The sequence below is a fragment of the Anas acuta genome, chromosome 6 (assembly GCF_963932015.1).
Source record: "Anas acuta chromosome 6, bAnaAcu1.1, whole genome shotgun sequence".
NCBI classification, from domain to species: Eukaryota; Metazoa; Chordata; class Aves; order Anseriformes; family Anatidae; genus Anas; species Anas acuta.
In genome coordinates, this window is record NC_088984.1 from 30,935,053 (window position 1) to 30,958,693 (window position 23,641).

General features: G+C 46.6%; 1 protein-coding gene across 6 annotated transcripts in view; it reads left to right on the forward strand.

Annotated features, from left to right (window-relative positions):
- Positions 1-21,330, forward strand: part of FN1 (fibronectin 1) — a 52,443-nt gene extending 31,113 nt beyond the window's left edge. The window contains exons 25-47 of one of the 6 annotated variants that reach the window (XM_068686319.1): positions 249-521; positions 1,585-1,767; positions 2,739-2,828; positions 3,422-3,691; positions 3,914-4,030; positions 4,453-4,617; positions 5,316-5,471; positions 6,259-6,372; positions 8,061-8,330; positions 10,182-10,369; positions 11,459-11,546; positions 11,697-11,873; positions 12,163-12,252; positions 12,461-12,640; positions 13,286-13,375; positions 14,201-14,300; positions 14,436-14,667; positions 15,219-15,357; positions 16,525-16,689; positions 17,882-18,007; positions 18,581-18,687; positions 18,939-19,049; positions 19,465-20,305. In XM_068686319.1, coding sequence (XP_068542420.1) covers positions 249-521; positions 1,585-1,767; positions 2,739-2,828; positions 3,422-3,691; positions 3,914-4,030; positions 4,453-4,617; positions 5,316-5,471; positions 6,259-6,372; positions 8,061-8,330; positions 10,182-10,369; positions 11,459-11,546; positions 11,697-11,873; positions 12,163-12,252; positions 12,461-12,640; positions 13,286-13,375; positions 14,201-14,300; positions 14,436-14,667; positions 15,219-15,357; positions 16,525-16,689; positions 17,882-18,007; positions 18,581-18,687; positions 18,939-19,049; positions 19,465-19,539 — 3,506 coding nt within the window. In that variant the 3' untranslated portion in view covers positions 19,540-20,305. Of the gene's footprint in view, positions 1-248; positions 522-1,584; positions 1,768-2,738; positions 2,829-3,421; positions 3,692-3,913; positions 4,031-4,452; positions 4,618-5,315; positions 5,472-6,258; positions 6,373-8,060; positions 8,331-10,181; positions 10,370-11,458; positions 11,547-11,696; positions 11,874-12,162; positions 12,253-12,460; positions 12,641-13,285; positions 13,376-14,200; positions 14,668-15,218; positions 15,358-16,524; positions 16,690-17,881; positions 18,008-18,580; positions 18,688-18,938; positions 19,050-19,464; positions 20,306-20,344 lie in introns of those variants that run through there. The other 5 variants (XM_068686318.1, XM_068686317.1, XM_068686320.1 and 2 more) reach the window with 5 other exon arrangements.
- The last annotated feature ends 2,311 nt before the right edge of the window (positions 21,331-23,641 follow it).

Consider the following 23,641-nt stretch of genomic DNA (forward strand, 5'->3'; position numbering starts at 1 on the left):
TCTGTCTGCCCAGTGAGGCAGCTGGAGACTGCGTAGAAGGGTACAAAATAAACTGCAAAAATACCCCAACACCCTCCCCTTCCCCAAATTCCATTTTCCCCCAAACCCTAAGAGAAAGTCTTCATATCACCATGATTGCTTCCACAGTTCTGTCAATGTTAATAGTGATGAACACTGCTTTTTTCTCCCCTGTCTTTCTTTTGCCTCTGTATGTCTTTGCCTCTCCCGTTTGCTCTTTAACTCATTAGAGGTGCCCCAACTCACTGACCTAAGCTTTGTTGACATAACTGACTCAAGCATCGGCCTGAGGTGGACCCCGTTAAATGCCTCCACCATTATTGGGTACCGCATCACAGTAGTTGCGGCAGGAGAAAGTGTCCCTATTTTTGAAGATTTTGTGGACTCCTCAGTAGGATACTACACAGTCACAGGCTTGGAGCCGGGCATTGATTACGACATCAGTGTAATCACACTCATTAATGGCGGAGAGAGCGCCCCTACCACTCTGACACAGCAAACTGGTGAATTTTGAAAACTTCTGTGTTTTGTGACATGGACGGTGTTTCATGCTGTCACTAGCTGTTGGGATGACGGGGCTTTGTCCAAAGAGGAATTGAGCCACTCACTGGGGGAAAAACAGACAAAAACCCAGCTTAATCCTTGTTCTAAATGGCAGCTGGGGCTGGATATGCACTGCTCAATTTTCTAATTTGAGGCACTTTACACTGTGAATGGCTGCAGGCTTGCAAGCTTCAATCACATTCAGATTTCTGGGATCCAGTTGGAATTGAGACTGTGAAACATGTGCGTGTATATATATATATATACACCAGACGTTTAAACTGTGGTTCCCCCAAAATCAGTGCCAAAGGGTGAAGCAGTTCAGCAGGCACCCTCCAGCTTATCTGTAGCCTTGAAGGCTATTTGAGCCTCTAGCACTTTGTTTCAGTGGTGGCCCCTCTCTTTCCACAATGCCCTACAGGATGCAGATGAAACACCACTCCCTGAGGACATGCCATTGACAGCCATGTCACACCGTCGAGGGTCTCTGTAGTGCATGGGCAGAAGGCGAGCTGAAAACTGGTTCTTGCATGAACTCCTATTGTGTCTGAAAATCCGGAGGCTGTAAATCCTTCAACACAAGTAGAAGTAGTCATAGGAAATTAGTGGTATACCCTCTCCTCTCCTGTGTGTGCATGTATGAATTCTAGATGAGATGACTTTTCCAGCTGTAAGCTGCTGTATGGCAACTTTAAACCTCTCCTGGCTCCACATCTGTAATATGAAATCCAGCTGCAAGAAGCACGTTACTGAAACTTGCTACCTTGTTTTCAAATTAGCCCTGCAGGGTATATTTAAAGTACTGGGAAATGCCAGGATGCTAAAGGAGCCTGACAGCAGTACAGGCGTATTTTTCTCTTAACTGTAGTAGAACCAAATGTAGTCTAGAAGTCTGTTTGCATGGATCTGACACAGTAGTCTGTTATGCATGAGATATTTTCTCTAGTGACTCCCTAAACATGTGTCTCCATCAACTTTTATGTATCAGAGAAGATTAATATATATTTGTTCTTTGCTATGTAGCTGTGCCTCCTCCCACTGACCTCCGCTTCACTAACGTGGGGCCTGATACTATGAGAGTGACGTGGACTCCTCCAACTTCCATCGTGCTGAGCAGCTTCTTGGTGCGCTACTCACCTGTGAAGAAGGACGAAGATGTTGCAGAGCTGACAATTTCACCCTCTGACAACATGGTGGTCTTAACAAGTAAGAGAATTACATAAGACAAATATAAGAGGCCCCTTGTTTATGGGTGGAGACATGGCATAAGATGAGGGGAAAAAGAAAATTGCTGTAAGTATAACTGGCCAAACTCCCAGCTGATACAAGCTGATGTCAGAGTAGCCTCATGCAAACTCTCACAGGTGGATTTTGGCCACTTGCTTTAACTAAGTTAAAAGCAAACCACAGGAAAGCTTTTCCCATCAGTCCAAGGACGGTGGTGTATCAGAGTATGGGGTAATTGCTTTGCTTTGCAGCCTGGTTAGGTATTAAGAGTAAATACATATTACTCTCCTAGTTTGCCAAAGAAGACAAGGACCTATAGTGCAGAGGTTTAGGCGGGGGGGCGATCAGAATGTTCCAAAGGTCATTGTTCCTTTGGTTCTGTATGTTTGGGACCAGAAGATAAATACTGTTTGGAACTTCAAGCGATGTGGCAAAGAATCTTGGGCACTTTTCAAAAACTGAGTTAATTTTTGCTGGTGCAAAAGTTTTGTTTTATTTCAAGGCTTTTTTTCCCCATCCTGGAATTGGATTGGTTGAATGAAATACAGTAGCTCTTTTTAGAATAAGGGTCCACATCGGAAGCTCATGTGAATTATAATAGCTGTATTGAAAATCCTTGGCTCTGTTTTAGTTTATATCAGCTAAAGCTTTACCCTGGTACATAACTAGATAGCTAGAAGGGGCTGTGATGAAATCTCACTGCTTCTAGCCAGTCCCCACAACACAAGAACACAGTGATACAGCTTACCATGCTCCTTCAGGCTAACACATTTGTGGCAACAGTAATGCCACAAGAAAAAGATTTAAGTTTGACTGTCCCAAAGGCTTGAATCTTCCATCAGGTAAAACCTGATTACCCCCCTAAAACACAATTAAAATTGCATAGCTTTTTAAGTGACTTCTAGTCATTAGTAAAGAAATGTCTAAACCCCTTTACTTAAACTCCACAGATCTGCTCCCTGGTACTGAATACCTTGTGAGAGTCTACAGCGTTTCTGAGCAACATGAGAGTGCACCTTTGTCTGGAATCCAGAAAACAGGTACTTAGACAAACCATAAGATGTGTGTTAATTAGTGACATCCATTAAGTTGATCTTGCTGCCCTTGCTTGTGTGGTCACCTTGTTGACAGACCATCAGCTAGATATCAAAGAGCAATGCAAATCCACAACTTGGGAAATACTAGGATGTCTAATATCTCATTAGGTGTGAGCCACAACTTTTGGTTCTAAATAGACCATCATAGACCCTAGTATGAATGTACCAGTTGTGTGAGCCCAGGCAGAGGCTATTGTATCCGTCAGTGACTTCTGTTTTACAGCTGTAACAGAGCTTGCTGGTTGTGTGCTGCTTTATGTTGTGTTGTCTGTGTAAGAACAAATATTAAAACAAGTCAGGCTGCTTATTTAGAGAAGACTTCAGATGTTGACCAAAGTTGCCATACACTTTCCTGCAGTTGTGTTCCAGTACTTGTTTATCTTGCTTTGATCCTGAACATGTGTGTGTTTAGTTCCACAGCTGAGTAGCATTTGGCTTAAGATATGGCAGAGTCATGGTACTGAGCTTCATGCAACAAGACAGTGGTGATGATTAGTTCAGCGGAGCTCAGTCTCTTGTCTCTTTGAAATACCCAGGTCTCGATTCCCCCACTGGCCTTGACTTCTCGGATATAACTGCCAACTCTTTCACCGTCCACTGGATTGCTCCTCGTGCCACCATCACCGGCTACAGAATCCGGTACCACCCAGAGCATGGTCCTACCAAGCCCAAGGAGGACCGCGTGCCCCCCTCACGGAACTCCATCACTCTTACCAACCTGCTCCCAGGGACCGAGTACGTGGTCAGCATCATCGCCATCAATGGCAGGGAGGAGAGTGTGCCCTTGGTTGGCCAGCAAACAACAGGTAAGCCTTGAGGGATGAGTAAGCTGACTAAAAGTTGCCTTGAGGATTTTGGGTGTCCTCTAGTGAGGTAGATGCTGTTAAAAGCAGATATGATACATCACTTGTAGCTGTGTGCACAGGGCTAGAACTAGGACAGATGAGAAGCAGAGAAGTACAGTGTAATGGGTGTGATCTGTAACTGATGTCTGTTGTGTTCAGACTCTCTCTCACTTCTGTTTCTAGTGTCTGATGTTCCAAGGGACCTGGAAGTTACCCCCACCAGCCCAACCAGCCTCGTGATCTCCTGGGATGCTCCTGCAGTGACAGTCAGATACTACCGGATCACTTACGGTGAAACAGGTGAGGGCAAGCTGCTCTGGCAGTTGCAGACCAGCAGATCTAGTCTGAGGCTATCAGAAAGCCACAGCAAATAGCAGAGACAGTTTGTCTGCAGCAGACAAAAACCCCTCTCTTTGAGATCTTTGCGGCATGTTTAAAGAAGATTGTCGAATACAAGGTTTATGTATGCAGGAGAGCAAATTATCTTCATCTGCCCCCTGCAAAAAGGAGCATCTGGAGCACTCCAGTCATTTTAGAGGTGGTTCTGTGTGCATATTTAATTTTTCATTGGGTTGGACTGAAAAAAAATGATGCAAAATTCACTGAAATCAACACCATCTCTTCAACTTAATGCATCTAAGATTGTCCTGGTTTTTTATGATTGAAAATGTATACTTGAAGAGATCCATTACATTTCTTTTTCTTCACATTATCCTCTTTAGGTGGAAGCAGCCCTGTACAGGAGTTTACAGTGCCTGGCACCGTGTCCACTGCTACCATCACTGGCCTCAAACCTGGCGTGGACTACACTATCACCGTGTATGCTGTAACTGGTCGTGGAGACAGCCCTGCCAGCAGCAAGCCAGTTACTGTCACCTACAAAACAGGTGAGACCTGTCTATATGACAAAACTCTACAAAAACATCACCAAAAAAGAACCACAACTGTTTTGTTTTGGCTTACCCCCAAAAAGTTGTCGCTGATCCCTGGTTTGTGTTAGAAGCCATAGGCTGTGTTTTAAACACATCATTTTCCATGGAGCTGCATATAATGGTGGCCCAGCATGATAATTACTTGACACAGAAGGGGACCACAGACTCAGACTTCTGGAGGAGGGGAGACCAAGTGGAGCCCAGATGGGGACAAGCAATATTTGACTGCTCATTGTGGAGTAGAAGTGTTGTTGGGCTTTTATACAGGAAGCCCTGGCTGACTCCACTCTGGTGCTTCTGGTGTACTGTGACTGCAGTGAGACCTGAATTTCTAAATCCAGGACTCTCTTCTCACTCTTGGTCTGAATCTAGCATAATCCTACTCCTACCGTAGCTGCAGATGAAAGCATTTAGTAACCTTTAAAAACAACAGAAATACTCAACTAACCTTTATATGGGTATGTCACCCATATAGCATGGTTAAGACCTTTTTGCTCTGGGCTAACATGCTGCTATTTATTTGTCCCTTATGTTTTCTGTTCCAAGAAGCACAGCCTAGAAAAGAGAGAAAAATAAAAATTCAGCTAGGAGGTAACAGTGGAGGGAGAGTTTCCTGTAGAATTGTACTCAGAAAACCTGTTTTTATGGCCCAGAAATAGACACACCATCCCAGATGCAAGTTACCGATGTGCAGGACAACAGTATCAGCATCAGATGGCTCCCTTCAACATCCCCAGTCACAGGATATCGGGTGACAGCTGTCCCCAAGAAAGGCCATGGACCCACAAAAACTAAAAATGTCCCTCCAGGTAAGAGTACACAACATCCTTCAACAGGTCTATAAAGCACTCAAGACTGGACCACTAGAATCAGCACTATCAGGTGCTAGGCATATGCTCCAAACCAAACTTTTTCCTGCTTACACTTTTTTCCATCCTGCTAACTTCACTGAAGTTTCATGCAGCAGAAGCTAGGGCACTTTTTTGCCCTGAAAGCTTGACACTTCTGTGATGCCCCTCTGCTGCAAAGGTTTGTTCTTGGCAACCTCAGTGTATCCGTGAGGTAACTGGATTTTTAAGCAAATGCTATTGGGTTTTCTACCATCCAGCAAAACTTCCACCAAAATCCTGAGGGTCAAATTGTCCCTTAGGCACAGCATATGGAACTTAGTCCCTTGATCTTGTGACCGTAAAGGGCCAGCCAGCTCTCAGGTTGCTCTTAGGAACACGGGCAGAAGGTTCTGTGGGATTTGCAGATCTCATCGCTCAGGCATGTTTGTGCTGCATTTGGGCTTAATGGTCAATCCTATTGCAGAAAACAACAAGAACTGGTCAGATCTTGCTTTTTCTACTGTGTTAATCTTCTCCCTTTGAGCTGCGGGGCCTTTGAGCAGGTGCAAATTGCAGGTGCCTTGTCCTGCACTGCCAGAGAAGCATAGTGCAAGCAGAATTTAAACCTGATGTGTCAAACTTGTCTCATTTTAATGTTCAATCGCAAAATGACTAATATAGGTCCTTCATCCAAGAGTGCTTGGAGGCCAGTTCTCCACAGCTTTGTGCAGCTGCAGACAGACTAATGTTGTTCTTTCCCTGCCAGATCAAACACAAGTCACTATCGAAGGTCTGCAGCCCACAGTTGAGTACATGGTCAGTGTCTACGCTCAGAATCAGAACGGAGAGAGCCTCCCCTTGGTGGAGACAGCTGTCACGAGTATGTATTTCACTTTGCGGTAACAAAACACACGTTATTTATTGATGTCTGAATCTACCATGCAGTATCACATCCCCAGTGAAGCCAAGCGGCAGGTGCCTGGTTCCCAGGAGAATATGAGGTGGCCTGCCCTGCGATAAGTACCACGCACCTAAATTGCAGATGCTGGCAAAAATGCAGTCCTTCTCCCCCAGACGCTGGCAAAATGCAGTTTTCCACCCCACAAAATGCAGCGCTTCCAATTTTCTTTCACTAAAGCCACGAAGTTTCTTTGGGCTTTGCCTTCAGCCAATCAGTGGAAAAAAAATGTGCAAAGATCTCCTTTGTGGAGTTAGTTGGCAAAGGTGATTACTGCTAAGGGACTGGACTGAACTTGGAGCATTTGTCCTGTGCAAAGGAGTAAAGGGAACTGAATGAGTTACCAAGAATTTGTGACTAGGCACTACTAAAAGAAAAAAAAAAAAAGCCACCCTCCAGTTGCTCTTATCTGCCTGGACAGTACTGCTCTGAGCACAGAGGAGGCAAGAGGGAACATGCAATTAATTCTGAAGAGTGCCTCTGATGTAAAGTGCCTTTTTCAGGGACATCTCTGGGGCAGGGATTTCCATATACACTATTCCTGTGTTCAAGCTTGCGTTCAAAACCACAGCTCAGGCACAAATAGTTGCAGGACTGTCCTAAAGACAACAGACAGTTCCCTGAAGCTTTTCAGAGAAGGGGAAAGTTCACATCAATTTCAAACCAAAAAGTTCCTGGAAAAAATCATCTTTGCCAACTAGAAAATGTGGAAAATTCAGGACTAACATAAAATGGCAAATAAAGTTTCAATCCTTTAGATGAGCATAATTTGGAGGCAATATAAAAATGGCATTATAATTCCTTTTATTATGTATGACAGATGGGTATAGCTCTGTGGTAGCCACAGTAGACTTGTATGGAGCAAGGCTCACTTACCTTGCAGTCTAGCACCAAGCTTCCTTTCTAGGAAAATCTAATTAATTGGTCTAATTAGTAAGTGTGTGCATCACCCAGTTGCACCTGGGGACATTCTGTGCACTCAATACAGAGCTGAAAAGTTTTCTGTTCCTAACTGATATCTTAAAATGTAATATACCGAGTAATTTTCTTGATAAGTGTGTTAATTGGATGTTAATTTATGAAAGAAAATAGTGGGACTGATTCTCCTCGGACTGGTGCTTCGCACAGCAGCTGACGATAGTGAAAAGCTAACGCAGCATGAACGCAAACTTACCGAGTCAGCTGGGCTGTCTGGCTGCCTTTAGCACTGGGCACCACGTACTGGCTCTGACGAAACAGGTCTTGAGATGGCCAGATCCTTAATTCTTTCCTCTTGACCACTTGAAGCTAGCTTAATGCTGCTGGAGGTGTCTGAAGGGGGTTCCAGTGCCAAGGGGATTCAGATGCAGGTACAGAGCGGGGTCCCGGCTGCCTCGAAGGTGTTCAGCGAGGCTCAGAGTGCCTTCCTGCTGTCTGGCACCCGCAGACTGTCAGCCTGACTCTGCACAGACATAAGCATGTGTGCAAGGTGCAGCACAGAGGAGAATCAAGTACCCTCTCGCCCGCGCAAAACCGAAAACTGCTTTGCATGTAATAGAGAAGCTTTTGATTTTCCTCACCCACAACCTGCTTTTTATCACTTAACCTCTTACCGTTAATTTGCCTAACAGACATTGACCGCCCTAAAGGACTAACATTCACTGAGGTGGATGTTGATTCCATCAAAATTGCTTGGGAAAGCCCGCAGGGGCAAGTCACCAGGTACAGGGTGACCTACTCAAGCCCTGAGGATGGAATCCATGAGCTATTGCCGGCCCCAGGTGGCGAAGAAGACACTGCTGAGCTGCATGGCCTCAGGCCAGGTTCTGAGTACACTATCAATATCGTTGCCATATACGATGACATGGAGAGCCTGCCCCTCACTGGGACCCAGTCCACAGGTACACCTCTAACTGCACGCTCAGCAGGCCATGGCAGCGGCGGCTTCTGCCCCGTTGGGTAAAGTGTGCTGCTGGTGCTAGGCCCTGGGAAAGCCCCCGGGGGCAGCAAAGGGGATGTGATTGCTCCGAGAGACGAGGAGCTGGCACTGGAGAGCTGGCTGCCAGCCAAATCAGCCTGCAGCATGCAGGAAAAAACAGCTGGAATGAAGGAGCAGATTGCAGGGAAAGGAGGGATGTTACCTTATTAGCCTTTTCTCAGTCCTTGAGTGGATTGGTGATGTTCAGTCCCTAGTCAGGGAGCCAAGTGCCCAGTGGGAATACCCTCTCTCCACACCCTTGTCTTGTCTGTAGGGTTTGGGGGCCCTGTGACCAAAAGCAGTTACCAAAACCAGAGAGATTAGGGCAGCTTCCAGCCCCCAGGGTCCTCACCTCCTCGTGGAGCAGATCAGTGTGAAAAGCTTGGAGATAGTTTGACTCAGAAGTCTCAGAGCTTCCGCATTCTTCACTGGCACTGCCCTAAGGACTGCAGCCCATGTGTATGCCCCCACCCTGCACTCACATCACCTCCACAAGAACAGGGCCTTCTCTGTTCAGGAGACCGCATTCCCTGATGCGCCAGTCTGATCCAACCCAGAGCAGAGCGCATTTAAAAGTCCTTTGTGAGAAAGGAAAAGGAAACTCTTCCTTGAGATACAATTACTTCTAGCAATATGGAATTCATCACAAAGCTTGCACAGTGCCAGACATGTCGCGGTAGCACCTTTGTAATAAAGGTTTCCCATTCATTTGTGGATGAAAAGTTGGCACTCTAATTCCAGGGCTGTAATGAGGACAGTGGTTCCTAGTGTTCAGATTGCTGCACTAAACCTAAGCAAAGTGCTGTAATGATTGAAACAGCTGGCTGACTACCTGCCAGAAATGCAAATGGAGTAATTTTTTAAAGCCCACTCGCTGTGGCTCACCCTTTGTGGCTCATTCAGAAGTGTATTTGAAGCCATTCAAGACTTCCATTGGCTCTTATGGCCTTTAGATTGAGCTCTGCTTGAGCAAAGCAGCAAGGGAGAAACATCTTTTATTTCCAGTCTATAAAATTAGAAAACTTCACAGCAATATGCTAATAGGGGGCACTATAGTAAGGAATATTTTTCCCTGTTTACAGCCTGAGGATTACAAACAGTAAGGCAAGAGGTTTCACTGGATGCTTCCTGTGTTATGCAAGCATTTGTTTTTAAAGATATCAGATATATTAGCTCACAAACAGCCTCTTGTGATGAGCCTTATGGCCACCACAGCTCTGCTTTTCCATTGCCTTGCTCTCTGTGTAGTAATTTACACTTGTGTAAGTGGCTGTAAAATGCTTCCCCTCTGCATTTGGCAGTATTTTTATATCCTCTTTGCGATTCCTGAGCCTGCTTCCTACTTACTTTAGTAAAACATCAGTCATGCTTTAGAAATGAACAGAGAGAGACAAGTGAAGCAGGACTAAACTACCAGCCGTGTGATGAAAAGCAGAGGCAGGCAGAAGAATTAAAACAGATTGGCCTATTACAGGTGTAAACACCTCCCAAAGCATTCACCTTGTATCTCAGTGGTGTTGCTCACCTAACTTTGGGGTTGAAGCAATGAGACCTCTTTATTTCTCCAGAAAAGGCTCACCACAGATTTGAGAATCTCCTCCTGAATGCCTTATCCCCTTCCATGGTGCTGTGCACCTGTGTTTGCAGAAAGCACACTGCTTTCCCCCTCATGTATTTCAGGCCTGAAAGTGTCTCATGTTCAGGACAGAATACTGTTTTATGTGAGACCATCATCTCCTTCAAACTAACCGTGTGCCAATCCTGATTTCTGCAGCAATCCCACCTCCAACAAACCTGCAGTTTACTCAGGTAACTCCCACCAGTCTTACCGTCAACTGGAATGCACCAAACGTTCGTCTGACTGGCTACAGAGTCAGAGTGAACCCTAAAGAGAAGACTGGTCCTATGAAAGAAATCAACCTTTCTCCGGACAGTACATCTGCCGTTGTGTCTGGATTAATGGTAACTTTCCTTTGTGCGATGCAGAGAAGTGTGTTTTGGTGTGCTATGAGAAGGAAATGTTAAAACTTGAACCTGTTTAAAATTCCTGGGTTGGAAACCTCAACTGGAGTAGCTCATTACAGTTCCTGGGGGTCTGACTCCGTTTGAAGTCTCGCTAGCCATCAGCTGTAACTATTCATTATCGTAGTTTTTAAAAGGCGAGGAACTGGCCTACTGAATCTGCATTCCTCCTCCCCCCTGGTTTAGCACAGAGACTGGATGCCTTAATCAAATGCAAATAATCAGGTTCACAATCAACAACAACCCAGAAAAATGCTTTTACTCATCTTTCACAAAAGAGGTCAGATAAAGTGACCTTACGCAGTGGTTTTCAAGCTGTGATATGGGAGATCTGGCAGTCTTGCCTATTTCTAAGACATCTGCAAAATGTAAGTAAAAAATGCAGGTCTTTTATGAGTATGCTTAAATTTGCTATATAGCCATCTTCTCCACTGGAAACATTTCAGTAGTTCGTGTACTGGAAAATGCTGAAAATCACTGCTCTTGGGGTGCCTGCTATCTTAAAAAGCTACTGATCTGTTTTTAAGGAGTTTTATGAATCATTTTGAAAAGTGAGCCTTAAAATACATTCTAATTTAAGTGGACTCCCGGTCTGATGCAGTCAAAGACTAAAGACCATGCTTAAAGCTTTAACTTCCACTGTTCTCTTTTCTTCACAGCAAGAGCACCTTATCATAGCAAATGGCATCCATTAACCCCAGGAGAAACAGGATAGGAATTAGCTTTTCCTGAAGAGTGAGCTGTGAAGCACAGAGATCCCAAAATGAGGGATGACAAGCTTCTTCCAGGATTTCCTCTGCTCCTGGGTGCACACATGTACACTAACAGCATTACCAACTCTTTTTATCAGGGTCCACGTCTCTTATGACAGGTGGAAGTCAGAATCATCCCATTAATCCCTCACTGATGGATTTTAATGTTTCATACCTCGGTAACTGGTCACCAGGAAATGGGGCTCTACCGAACACAAGGGCATTTCTCCCCCTGTCAGGTCCTTGTCATAACATGGTGTAACTTCTTCTGTTCTAGGTGGCAACCAAGTATGAAGTGAGTGTGTATGCACTGAAGGACTCCCTGACCAGCCGACCAGCCCAGGGGGTGGTGACCACTCTTGAAAGTAAGTGGGGGATCCTCCTCAAATATTCTGTGCTGGGTGGGGAGGCCCAAAGACAGATCAAACCCTGTCCAACAAAGGCCTTCACAAACATTTAGCTGGTCAGATTCACAATCTCCGCAGTACTGACAGGACACTTTCCTTCTGGTGCAGATGTTAGTCCCCCTCGCAGGGCCCGTGTGACAGATGCCACAGAGACAACCATCACCATTACCTGGAGAACCAAGACCGAGACCATCACCGGCTTCCAAATCGATGCCATCCCAGCAAGTGGCCAGAACCCCATCCAGAGAACCATCAGCCCTGATGTCAGGGCCTACACTATCACTGGTGAGTGAGATGCTTCAGCAGGCCATCAGCAGGTGTATGCTGGGTTCTTGCTTTGTAGCAGAATTTCCTTGATGTGTGTAATACAGGAAAAAATATTTGAGTCATTAAGAGCAGTCTCCAAGAAGTTGTTGAAGGACATTGTGCTCCCTCTTAGATGATTTCTCTCAGATTACTGTTACAACAGATAGTGTGAAGAATCTTCGGCGGTGTTTTCTAACTGGAGCTGCCTTTTGTAGTGTACGTACTGTTTTTGCAAGAAAAGCTAATGTTTCTTTCAACTTCATTTCAGGCTTGCAACCTGGCACTGACTACAAGATCTACCTTTACACTCTGAACGAGAATGCACGCAGCTCCCCAGTAGTGATTGATGCCTCCACAGGTAATGACATTGCCTGACTTCTCTGCTCATGTTCATGCAGCGATCACCTGTGGGCGGGCAGAAGTTGTGCATATCTGACCACATATAATGTTATGACTCGCAGCAATACGTGTTATTTCTGAGTTTGAAAAGGGTCTCAGAAGAGAGAGTCTGGGTAAAGCTGCTCGCCTTTCCTGCACTTGACTTGTTTCCTTTTGTTTTCACCTAGCTATCGATGCTCCTTCCAACCTGCGCTTCCTTACAACCACAAGCAACTCCCTCCTGGCTACCTGGCAGCCTCCCCGAGCCAAGATCACAGGCTATATCATCAGGTACGAGAAACCTGGCTCACCAGCCAAGGAGCTCCTGCCTCGCCCTCGGCCCAGCACCACCGAGGCCACTATTACTGGTACGTGTCTCTGCTTTGTTCGGGAGCTCCTCACTTGATGCACTTGAGCTTAAGAGTTGTTTTTCTTTTTACTAGTAGCTGGGAACTGTCTGACTTTGTCCTCTCAACACCCCTTGCCCTCTTACCAGGCGTAAATATACCACTAGCTCGTGCAGCCACAGCAAAGGACATCACTGCACAGAAAGCACTAAGGAATTCCCTCCCTCCCTGTGCAGAAAAATCCCAGCTTTGTTCCTGCGTGCTTTCTGGGGGCAGTGCAAAGAGTCCAGCCCCATGCTCCTCAGAACAAGCTGAAATCTGACCCTGTCAGCTAGGATTGCAGATGCTGCAGACACAAAACATGAGTCTTCAGAATGCGTGACTGACGGAGTGCCAGAAGCATGGGCTCTTTCGCTTGAGTGCATAACAGTTGTGGTGGCAGGGGAAGGAAACATCTGTGTATTGTTCAGATCTGATAGCGGATCTGATTGGAGACATGTATTGTGTTTATAGGACAGGCATGCCCATAAAACCACTGTCTCTCATTAGGAACTATAATAACAGAACAAAGCTGTCCTTCTCTTAGCTGACCATCACGTTTTATCATTAGGCCTTCCCCCCCTCTCTCTCTTTAAATATAAAATTTTGTCTTTCCTCCCTCCCTAGGTTTGGAACCAGGAACTGAATACGTCATCTACATCATTGCTGTGAAGAACAATCAAAAGAGTGAACCGCTGATGGGCAGAAAGAGGACAGGTAAAATAAAGCTCTGGGTGGTTGTTGTGTGCTAACAGGAGGTGATGCCCCCCTCTTGGGGAATACCAACTCAAGAATGAAACAGCAATAGTATGTAAAATGTCCTGCTCACACCATTTGGCCGTTCTTTTTTGAGTCAAATAGGCTTTGTAAGGAGGATTTCCTTTCTAGGATGCAGGAGGTGAGATTCCTAAGTTATTTGAATGATTTTTGGCTATGTTTGAATACCAAGAACAAATCAACATGCTTGGTGCTTGATTCTGGGCTGGGTACTTAATCCATAATTAATTTAAGGTTAATATTCATTTCCTTCTAGCTTATTATACCATCAAAGGCAGAATCCACTTATTTGTTGCCCGTTGCATTTCTTTCTTCACCCCCTCCACAGTTTGAGAATGAGGTACCTGCAAAATACCCTCCGGATATCTGAATGCCATCTAGGGGCTAGTTTCTTACTGCACACCAGTGGTTTTCTTAATTGATAACTTCAGAATATCTGTTGTAATTACATCTTCTCAGTTTGAGCACTGGTGGCTTCTTTGGGATGCAGCGTTCAAAACTGTTGCTCTGCTGTATGAAAAATTCATACCAACACACTTCTTATGCTCATGTATGAAGTAAATATATTTATATGTCATATAAATATATATGAGAGAAATCATCGCCTTCACGGTAATCACAATGAGATCATAAAAAGTGTGTTGCATCTTGGGACAACTGCTAATATTTGCTTGGAGCAGTGTACAGCACCCACTGCAGCTGTTTGATTTACCACTGTTCATTTGCCGTGCTTTGCTTTATGGCTTCTAACCTTTCTTTGGCTAGATGAGCTTCCCACGTTGATTACCAGACCGCACCCCAACCAGCCCGACATTCTCGACGTACCTTCCATCGACGAGGGGACCCCCTACCTCACCAACAATAGGTATGACAATGGAAATGGTATCCAACTTCCAGGCACCTCAGGGCACCCCCACACAATAGGACGCCAGGGGCAGCAAGTCTTCTTTGAGGAGCACGGCTACAGACGGCCTGTACCCACCACAGCAACTCCCCTTAGGCCAGGGTCGAGGCGGCAGCCGCCGAACGTGGACGAAGCCATCGAAATCCCCGGGTACCAAGTGCCGATCATCGTCGAACCTTCCTACCCTCACTCCCGGGGGCCCAGGCGCAACGACACCACTGGGCAGGAGGCTCTTTCTCAGACCACCATCTCTTGGAGGCCGTTGCTGGAGAGCACTGAGTACATCATCTCGTGTCAGCCCGTCAGCCAGGACGAAGACACTTTGCAGGTAAGCGAACTGCCTGAGCACGGGGATGGTGTTGGATTCGCTCTTGGGCCTCCAGCCTTCTGCTGTGCTAAAGGGGTGGCAGGCAGGGTTGGCTTAGACTTATTAATGCAGCTGAGGGCAGGAAGGATAAATGCTTCTCGTTCACTGAGAGGCTACAGGATAAAACAGCCAAAACAAAGCCCTTGCAATGCTGTCAGTACCAACGTTTCACCAGGGAAAGGGGTAGTCAGGGAGACAACTGGGAATTTGCTCTAGAGTTTCAAAGACTCAGGTTCTTCTCCTCCAAGCTGAAGACTTGCTTAGCCAGTCTCCTTTTTCCCCCTCCATTTCTGTCTCCCTGAAATGGTGATAACTTACCCATCACGAACCACAGCCCAAACTAATGAACTCAGTGGTGTTTGAAGACCTCACTGTCTGAGGGGAACAAGCTGGCTGCATCACAGTATAGTGCATAAGTCAATCTAAACACCATTTCTGTCTTGTAAGTGGGGTGACACCTGAGGAGTAACCACCCTTCCCTTTTTGGTGACGTGCCATTGCTGTTGTTGCAGTTCAGGGTCCCTGGCACTTCCTCCAGTGCTACGCTCACAGGCCTTACGAGAGGGGCCACCTACAACATCATAGTGGAAGCCCTGAAAGATCACCGGAGACAAAAGGTGCTGGAGGAGGTAGTCACAGTTGGCAATACTGGTAAGTGAAAGCTCTGGAGTCGAGGTGAGCCTTTGCTGCACCTGCCTCACTTTCTTTGATCAAGGAAGCGAGTACCTGGTGCCCTGGCTCAAGAATAGTTCTGAAAGGAACCTTTGCCAGCAGGGAACTGGGCCAAGTAATTTGTAAGGTCCGCTGGTTTTGGATAGCTGCCCCACTGATTGTGTGACCGCAGGTGTTTTGATCAGTTGTCTGATTAGGGAGAACGTGCCCTGAGGCTCCATACATTCCTCAAGGGTCTGTGCTGGAGAGAAAGGGCAAGAGATCTGGCATTTGCAGCTCTCCAAGGAAGTCAGGGATCCTGCTGGTGGTGCAGATTCCTGCCCAGCAGGGAGGACTTGCAGTCACAGTAACACAGCGTGTTCGTGGGAGGATGCCGGTGGCCAGTTTAAGTGCTCCGTCAGTCATTTGCCACTGCTTCTGTGCTGGCTAGCCAGCAGCACCACGAGGCTGTCCTGAAGGTCCAGCGGCAGGGCAGGCTGCCTGCAGAGATGCTGATGAAGCACAGACAGGCTGCACTTAGCAGCCTCGTGACCAACCACAAGTACGTGTGGGCAGAGGCAGCACTTGCCACAGCTGGAAAGCCCAGAGCCCACACACACCCTGCGGGACCTGGACTTTGCTTGTACTAGCACAGGGATACGATCAGCAACCGTTTCTTCCCTCCCTCCATTTCATCCTGTGTATTTTGAGATCAAAAAAGAAGGCAGGAAATTTGTCTCTCCAACAAGGTCTCATTCCACTCCACCACCCCACCATGAGCTAGGGTCTGAAATGTCCCCCAAAAGCACCCCCCTGTCTTTGTCCCCAGCATCTCACAGCACATTTCTCCTACACAGGCTAAGTCAGATTGCTGCTTCTCAGCAGCAAATGCAAAATCTCACACTTGCTCGGAACTTGGCAAATCAAAATGAAAATAGCCTTCACGTTGGCTTTTTTTCTCATTCAACTGCTCTGACACATGCAAATGGAAAATAAATCGCAGGGAGCCTGAACCGCTGACAGTCATCAGGCGTGTGCCCGTGGGGTAGTTCCATTACTACCACGATGTTTTAAGGAAAAAAATGCACATATTCAGTGCAAATCGTTCTGTCTTTCAGTACCTCCTATTGCTGTGTATGATGCCTGTTTCTTTTCTTTCCCTTCCAGTGTCTGAAGGACTCAACCAGCCAGCTGATGACACCTGCTACGACACTTTCACTGGCTCCTTCTATTCCATTGGCGAGGAGTGGGAGCGGTTATCAGAAACTGGCTTTAAACTCTGGTGCCAGTGCTTAGGCTTTGGCAGTGGTCATTTCAGATGCGATTCTTCTAGTGAGTAGCTGGCTTCTGACCTTCCCTCCCCATCCCTAACCCCCCTGAGCTCTAAGGGCATGTTTGACAGCCAGTCTGATCCAAACATGACGCAAATGACCACTGGCTCTTCAGTTTTTAAACCAAATCAGGGTTTTGCATCATTATTAGTGATGGAAAACTCTGTTTATTTCTCAGCTGTGCAACTCGTGTAGCATTGCTATTCATTGCATCAGCAGTGATCAATATAGTGTTGATATACGATGACTTTTTCCACTAAAGTTAAATGTTTTTGTTATTTTTCTACCCTTTCCAGGTATATCTAGGCAATGGGTAAATAAATGTGAGATAGACAAGGTGCTTAAATGACAATATCTGAGTAGCCATGTAAGAAGACAGCTTTGAATAGTAAACTCTGGTTGAATTTTCACCTCCCAGTTATGTTGCAGAGGGCCAGACAGAACTTGTGTGGATTTCAGTGGGTATTACAGCAAGTCCAGAGCCTGCTTTGCAAAGCATCTTGCAGAACCAGTTCTCCGATTTCTCTCAGTGGCTCTTTGAAACCATGGAGCAGACAATGCCACTGCCACAGCTCTAAGGTGCAGTCTTGGCAGGACTGAGGCTTACATGGAAGAGTTTCAGGTTTCATGCAAGGGAATGGAACAAAAATCTGTGGTGGTTTAACACAACACGTCCGATGCATTTAAATTGCAGAGTAAGCTAAGCACAAAGGGCACTTCTGCAATTTGCATAGACTTAGAGTGACTGCAGGAGAGACATTTGTTTTACTGGATTAATATTGATATTTCATCATTTGATACACATGCCTCACCCCTTGTTTTCTTTTGCAGTTTGTGATAGTTTTACTGGGTATTTGTTCAAAAACACAAGAGTACTTAAAATATTTTTCTCTCCCTTTCTACATTGAATTTCTTCTCTTCTCCTACTCCCTCCAACACCAATCTTTGTCACATCTTACTCTTTTCCTAAGAGGCTCTACCCATTTCCCACATGTGTCACAGACCTCACCAGTTACAAGCTGCAGGAGTCTGTGTGGCTGTCAGAGGTGATTTTGTCCTCAGGACCCACAAGAGCTGAAGGGATTCTTTCTCTTGCCCCTCTTTTGGTTTCTGAGACAACATCAAGCTGTTCTCCCCCTGTGTTACCACAGCACGTGGGGTAACTCCTGCTTATGTTCCTCTGCCTTCTCCAGAGTGGTGCCACGATAATGGTGTGAACTACAAGATCGGGGAGAAGTGGGACCGGCAGGGGGAGAATGGCCAGATGATGAGCTGCACCTGCCTTGGAAACGGGAAAGGAGAATTCAAGTGTGAACCTCGTAAGTCACTTCCTGCTGTTAAGAGCGCCAATTTGGGAAGCTTCAGTATCCATCTCAAGGCTGTTCCCATTCACTTTGGGTACTGCCATGGTGGCAAACAGGGTATCAGTGTTATCAGATGCAGACTGTGGAAGCTACATTGGGAACAGATTGAATCTGTTCTCCCAGGAGCTGAAAGCATGAAACTCCACATGAAATCCTATATTTACAAAGAGAACCCTCTTAGTTCAGGTCACAGCACACTCAGCGCCTGTCTGCTTTTACCCCAAAGCCACACATTAGGGACGTGTCACCGCACTAAGTGGTACAGATTGCCCTAATCAGCCGCGCAGGACACTTCTGCAGGGCCTGTCACCTGGAGATCCTTTGGATTCAGCAACATGAATTAAACAGCATTGCTCCTGTCAGGCAAATACCCTCACGGTCTAGTTGAAAGTGTCTAAGGAGCTACAGAAATGACTGATATTCCCCATGCCAGCCAGCGGGGATCTGGTCAGAAGAGGCTCCTGTTGTGAGCTCTGCTACTGCCAGAGCCAAGCACGGGCCCTGCAACCGAGTTCTGTTTCTCCACAGATGAAACCACGTGCTATGATGATGGGAAAATGTACCAAGTCGGGGAGCAGTGGCAGAAGGAGTACTTTGGGGCCATCTGTTCCTGCACTTGTTACGGAGGACAGCAGGTAAGCAGGAGGGACTTGGCACGCCGAGTGTGCAGTGAGGAGAGCAGTCTTAGGACTGTCGGGTTTCTGGTCAGATGGTGTCTCACTGTCTGGCCAAAACAGGCCCGTAGAAGAAGAAAAATAATTAGTAGGAGAGCTTAACCACTTGAAGGGCCTTGGACTCAGGGCCTGTGTGGTACAAAAAGGGAACAACCTCAGTGGTGGTGGAGCTGTTCCCGTGTGTGAGGTCTTACTGGTGCTCTGTTCCCTAGGGCTGGCGTTGTGACAACTGCCGCCGGCCCAGCGTGGAGGTGGCCCCCGAAGGCTCAGCCGGCCACACCTACACGCAGTTCACACAGAGATACCACCAGGCCACCAACACCGTGAGTATGCTTTCCTCCTCTGCCCTCCCAAACTGCGCGTCCGGTCCGGGGCACGGAGAAGGGGGGGTCTGGGCAGGGCATGGGGGCTGAGAGGAGCATGCAGCTTTGTGCTTGTGGGTGATAGCTACCGATAAAGCAAACCACCACTCTGCTCACCAAAGGCCAGGGGCTGCAGCTCACACTTCCACACACAGCGTCAGCGGGGATCTAGTGTCACTCAGCAGCTCCGGGAGATGCCTGCATGCTCTGGCAGTAGTGCACGTAGTGACGTCCTTGTCTCCTTGCTGCTGTGAAGCCCCTGCTTTGTGCTCACGAAGCTGAGCAGCTGCACGGGCTGGCACCCAGCAGTCCCCCCCCCCCCAAGTGTCTGCCCTCCCGGGACAGAGCGCTAACTGCTTTCCTTCCCTCCCGACAGAATGTCAACTGCCCCATTGAGTGTTTCATGCCCCTAGATGTACAGGCAGACACACAACATCCGCGGGGAAAGTAACATCCAGCAAGACTTCTTGCGGCAAGGGCGACAGCCAAACCAAAGCATAAATACCTGTCTGCCACCATTACCATCCAAACTGGAGTGATGCTAGCCAAACTGCATCTTTGGAGAATGGCCCTTCGTTCTGGAGCCATTCTCCCAGCTTAAGCTCAACTCACAGCTTCTCCAAGCGCCACTCTTGGAGTGTTTCAGACTTTTCTCGTGATAGCAACTGTCTTGTTTTTGCTCAAAGTGTTGAATACCAGTCAGTATTCTCAAATTTAAAGGAAAAAGCGAGGGGGGAGGATGCTAACCCAAATTGGCAGGGGATCAAACTATTAAGGGGGAGGGAGAGTGTAGAAATTAAAGGTTCCTGTGCTATGCAAACAACATTTGAGTACGACATTACTGAAGTTTAGAGATAGGAAAGTCCACCAAACACTTCTGCTTTCACATAAGCGTGCAGCCAGCAATAAGATAGGAAAAGCAAATCCAATCACTGTGATATTTAAAATATGCACAGTCCTAATTCTTTCTCAATGATCCTAGTATTTTCCTAGCTGTATCTTTGTATCTCATACTGTTATTTATCAGTTTTGTTCCCCTGACCTTCAAGTGTTTTTATATGGGAATAAAATGTATTAAAGACACTTAGTATGCAGTTGACAAAGAGGAATTTGGTGTAATTATGATCAGTGATTATTTTTATACTGTAAGTGCCAAAGCTTTACTACTGTGGAAAAGAAAAAAACAACTCTTTTAATAAAAAGATTTACAAACCAGACATAGTTTAAGCGATTCTCTTTGCTACCATGGAATCTAGGAAGAAGACAATTATTCTGATCTGGAGTAACATTGCCTTGAAACAAGATGGAGCAGACATCTCAATGAAGCACGAAGAGACTATTTGTAGAGCAGTTTGTTAATTAAAGGCTTCCAGATGCATCCCCCTGTCCCAGTAGAGCGCAGAGAGCCTCTGAGTATGTATGCCATGCTGCAGGGGACAGCTTCGGGGGAATAGGTGGAGGAGAGAGAAAAGGGGGGAGGGAAAATAACGTAATTCCTGCTTTAGCCAAGAACTGAGGCAAAGGAGATGGTCCTCAGTCCAGCCAGACCCTTAAATACCTAAAAATCAAGAACGTTCTCAAGGGTTTGAGCTGCCCCAAGGTCTGAGGCCACGCTCACCCCGGGTAAAATTGATGCTGGGTCACTGAGCCCCTGCTCCAAGCCTTGCCCTAAAGATGGGGGGAGGACCACACTTTACCTGTCCCTGTGATGGAGGATAACTGACCTGTGACCAGCTGAAGGGTTTATATTGTGGTCTATCAATCACATCACTCTTAAATCCCAGCTACTGTAGCTGCATTTGCATTGTGGTAAATCCAAATAAAAATCCAGAGCTGAGGTTGTTCAGTTACAGCTGAGCGTGCCCTCAGGCACTGCTGTAAAGGCAGTCACAGAAACCCTTCAGTTAGTAACCTCTGCAGAAAGCCTCAAAAATGGTGCCAGACCTCACCTAGGTCGGTGCTTGTTCAAGTCTACTGTGGTATTGGGGGTGGGTGTCATTAAAACTCCCTTAAAAGCCCTTTAAAAAACAAAGCCAGGCTTGATTACAATGCACAAAATTAGCAGTAAGTCCCTTTGTTGCCAGCTTTGCAAAAACCCATACAACATTTGCAAATGTAGAGCATTATTAAAGGTTCTGGTCGTGCTTCCTCAGGCCACATTCCTCTCTTGGCTCCGCCAGCACTGCATTGCTCAAGTCAATGGATTTCTCTGGACTGAATAAAGCATAGCATGAAAATAGAATTTGGCTTCTTGACATGAGAAACCCACATGGCCACTGCTTTCACAGATTGCTATCTATAGAGCAACGAAAACATTTGCAAATAGTAAAATGATTGCAACAGAAATCAGTTCTCTCCCAGCAGTGTTCAAGAGCCAAATGAATATCTGAAATCCATGCAAACTCAACATGGCTTAGACAGACAGAAAAATACTTCCCTGCTAAGACAGATTTCTGTTAATTTGCCCTCCTCAAGGGAGGGCTATGTATTTTGGACCAGAGAGCAATTACAAAGGTCCCTACTTTGTCACTTTGACATTAAGTAACTCACTTGACAGGCACACAGGAGCTGCTCCGTTGAACTCAAGTTGGAGTCCATCTGATCTCCTCCCTGTAACGCCACATCACTTGTAACACCACAAACAGAGGAAAGATTATGGGATAAAATGCTTTAAACACTGCATTTGCCTAAGCTCTCTGCAGAGAGGGCCTGTACCTTAAAACCCGAGGGTTCCCACTGCTGATAGAATTTGTTTGACGTTTATAAGCACACTGCTGGCTGTTCTGTCCTTCAGCTGAGTCTCTTACTTTCGGTTACATTTGATACCCGCTAGCAGAGTGCAGCACAGACAGTAGAGACGTGTGAGAGCCGAAACATCAGCCACGCTGTCTTTCTGCTAGAAACAGCAACAAAAGGAACTAAAGATTGTGCAGGGTCCCTGCTTCAGCCAGCCCATAGTGCATGAAGTGGCAGGAGACCAGCAGCTGGGCCTCACAACACAGTGTTAATTTATAGCCAGAATCCTCCGGAGCACTAAGATCAAGCGATGTCCGACCCAAGCCATGCTCAGGACAGGGTCAGCTGCCTGGGTAGGGATGAAGGGAGCTCCTGCCTGACAGCAGGAAAGAAATCCCCTCCTGCTCGCTGTGAAGGCTGAGAGGTTCCACCCTGCCCTCTGCTTACGTCCACGCTTCTGGGAGCTGTTCTTGCTACCAGCCAGGGGCAAGGCACCGTATGGTGATGGTGCAAAACAGAGCCTGTCAGCAGCCTGCTCTTCAAAAAACATCAGCAAAGGGAGCAGACCTATCTCCATGTGCTATGGAAAAGGGATGCTGAGCAGAGCCCCGCAGTTAGATTTCATCATTGCAAGTATCAAAGGGAGAAGCAACTCGTTCAGCTAGCAGGGGATCGGCACACCTCATGAGGAACTGTTACAGACCTCTAAAATGTATGCACAGAGGATTGAAACATGCTTAGCCCAGGTAGCAAAGCACAGACCCTGGGCAGATACCACCAGAGTTGGACCTTTACTGGCACCTCATGCAGAAATCTCACCTGGATGATGTTAATCAATGGGTAACAATCTAACGACAGCTCCTCAAAGACACCAAAGAGCAAGTGAAGCAGGACCACATCAGCACAGGAGCTGGCCGGATGCTTATTACTGGTCCCAGTTTTATCTGGTGCTTTAGAGTATCAGGACAAAGAACAGACTAACAGATTCCCAAGGGACCCTCACGCGTGGTACGTACCAGCTACGATCAAAGCAGAGTGACAGAAAAGACAAGCGAGGAGTGGAAGAACAGTGGAAGAGTCCCAAACCCAAATTTTAAGGCGTAAGCTAACGAAAACCACAATGACTAACGCTGATACTCCACGGGAAGCAGTGGCGTGGAAAGCAGTCAGGCTGGCCAGGGCTGGGGTTAACACAGCCAACAGGCGAGCTGTTGAGTAACGCACTTTTATTCTGGGCTACTGTCTTAATCCATACAGCAACAGGATTTGAGGAAATCGCAGCCTCTACATGCCACAGCCACTCCAGGCAGCCTGTTCCTGGCTCTGGCCACCCCACAGACAACTCCTCTGCAGCCCTCGTGCCCTAAAAACAACAGGTCTGCACCCCAGGTAAACCAAAATTCATGCCCAGGCAGGGCAAGAGCCAGAAGCAGGACCTGAATTTCCCCCCTTGAGGCCCAACCCCTACCACCGTGCCCCTCTGCTTGAGCAAAGCAAACACAGGCAGACTTTCCCCTCCGTACCAGTTGAGATCAGAGCCACGACAGATGTGTTTGTTGCAGAACTGCAGCTTGCTCCTTGCCAGAACTGAACAGATTTTATAAAATGAAACCAAAAAATCCCTTTGAAATGGTTACAGGGATTGCCAGCAGAAATGTGCCTGGGCTGTTACTTTATTCATCTCACTGTGCTCCAGATTTTCACTTTGTTTTTCTAATCAGAGTTCAAATCTGCTTTATGCAAATTGCACACAGTGGAGAACGGAAGCAGCTTCAGGCAAGATGCTTCCCAGATGCCTGTGCATGAACTCTGAATTG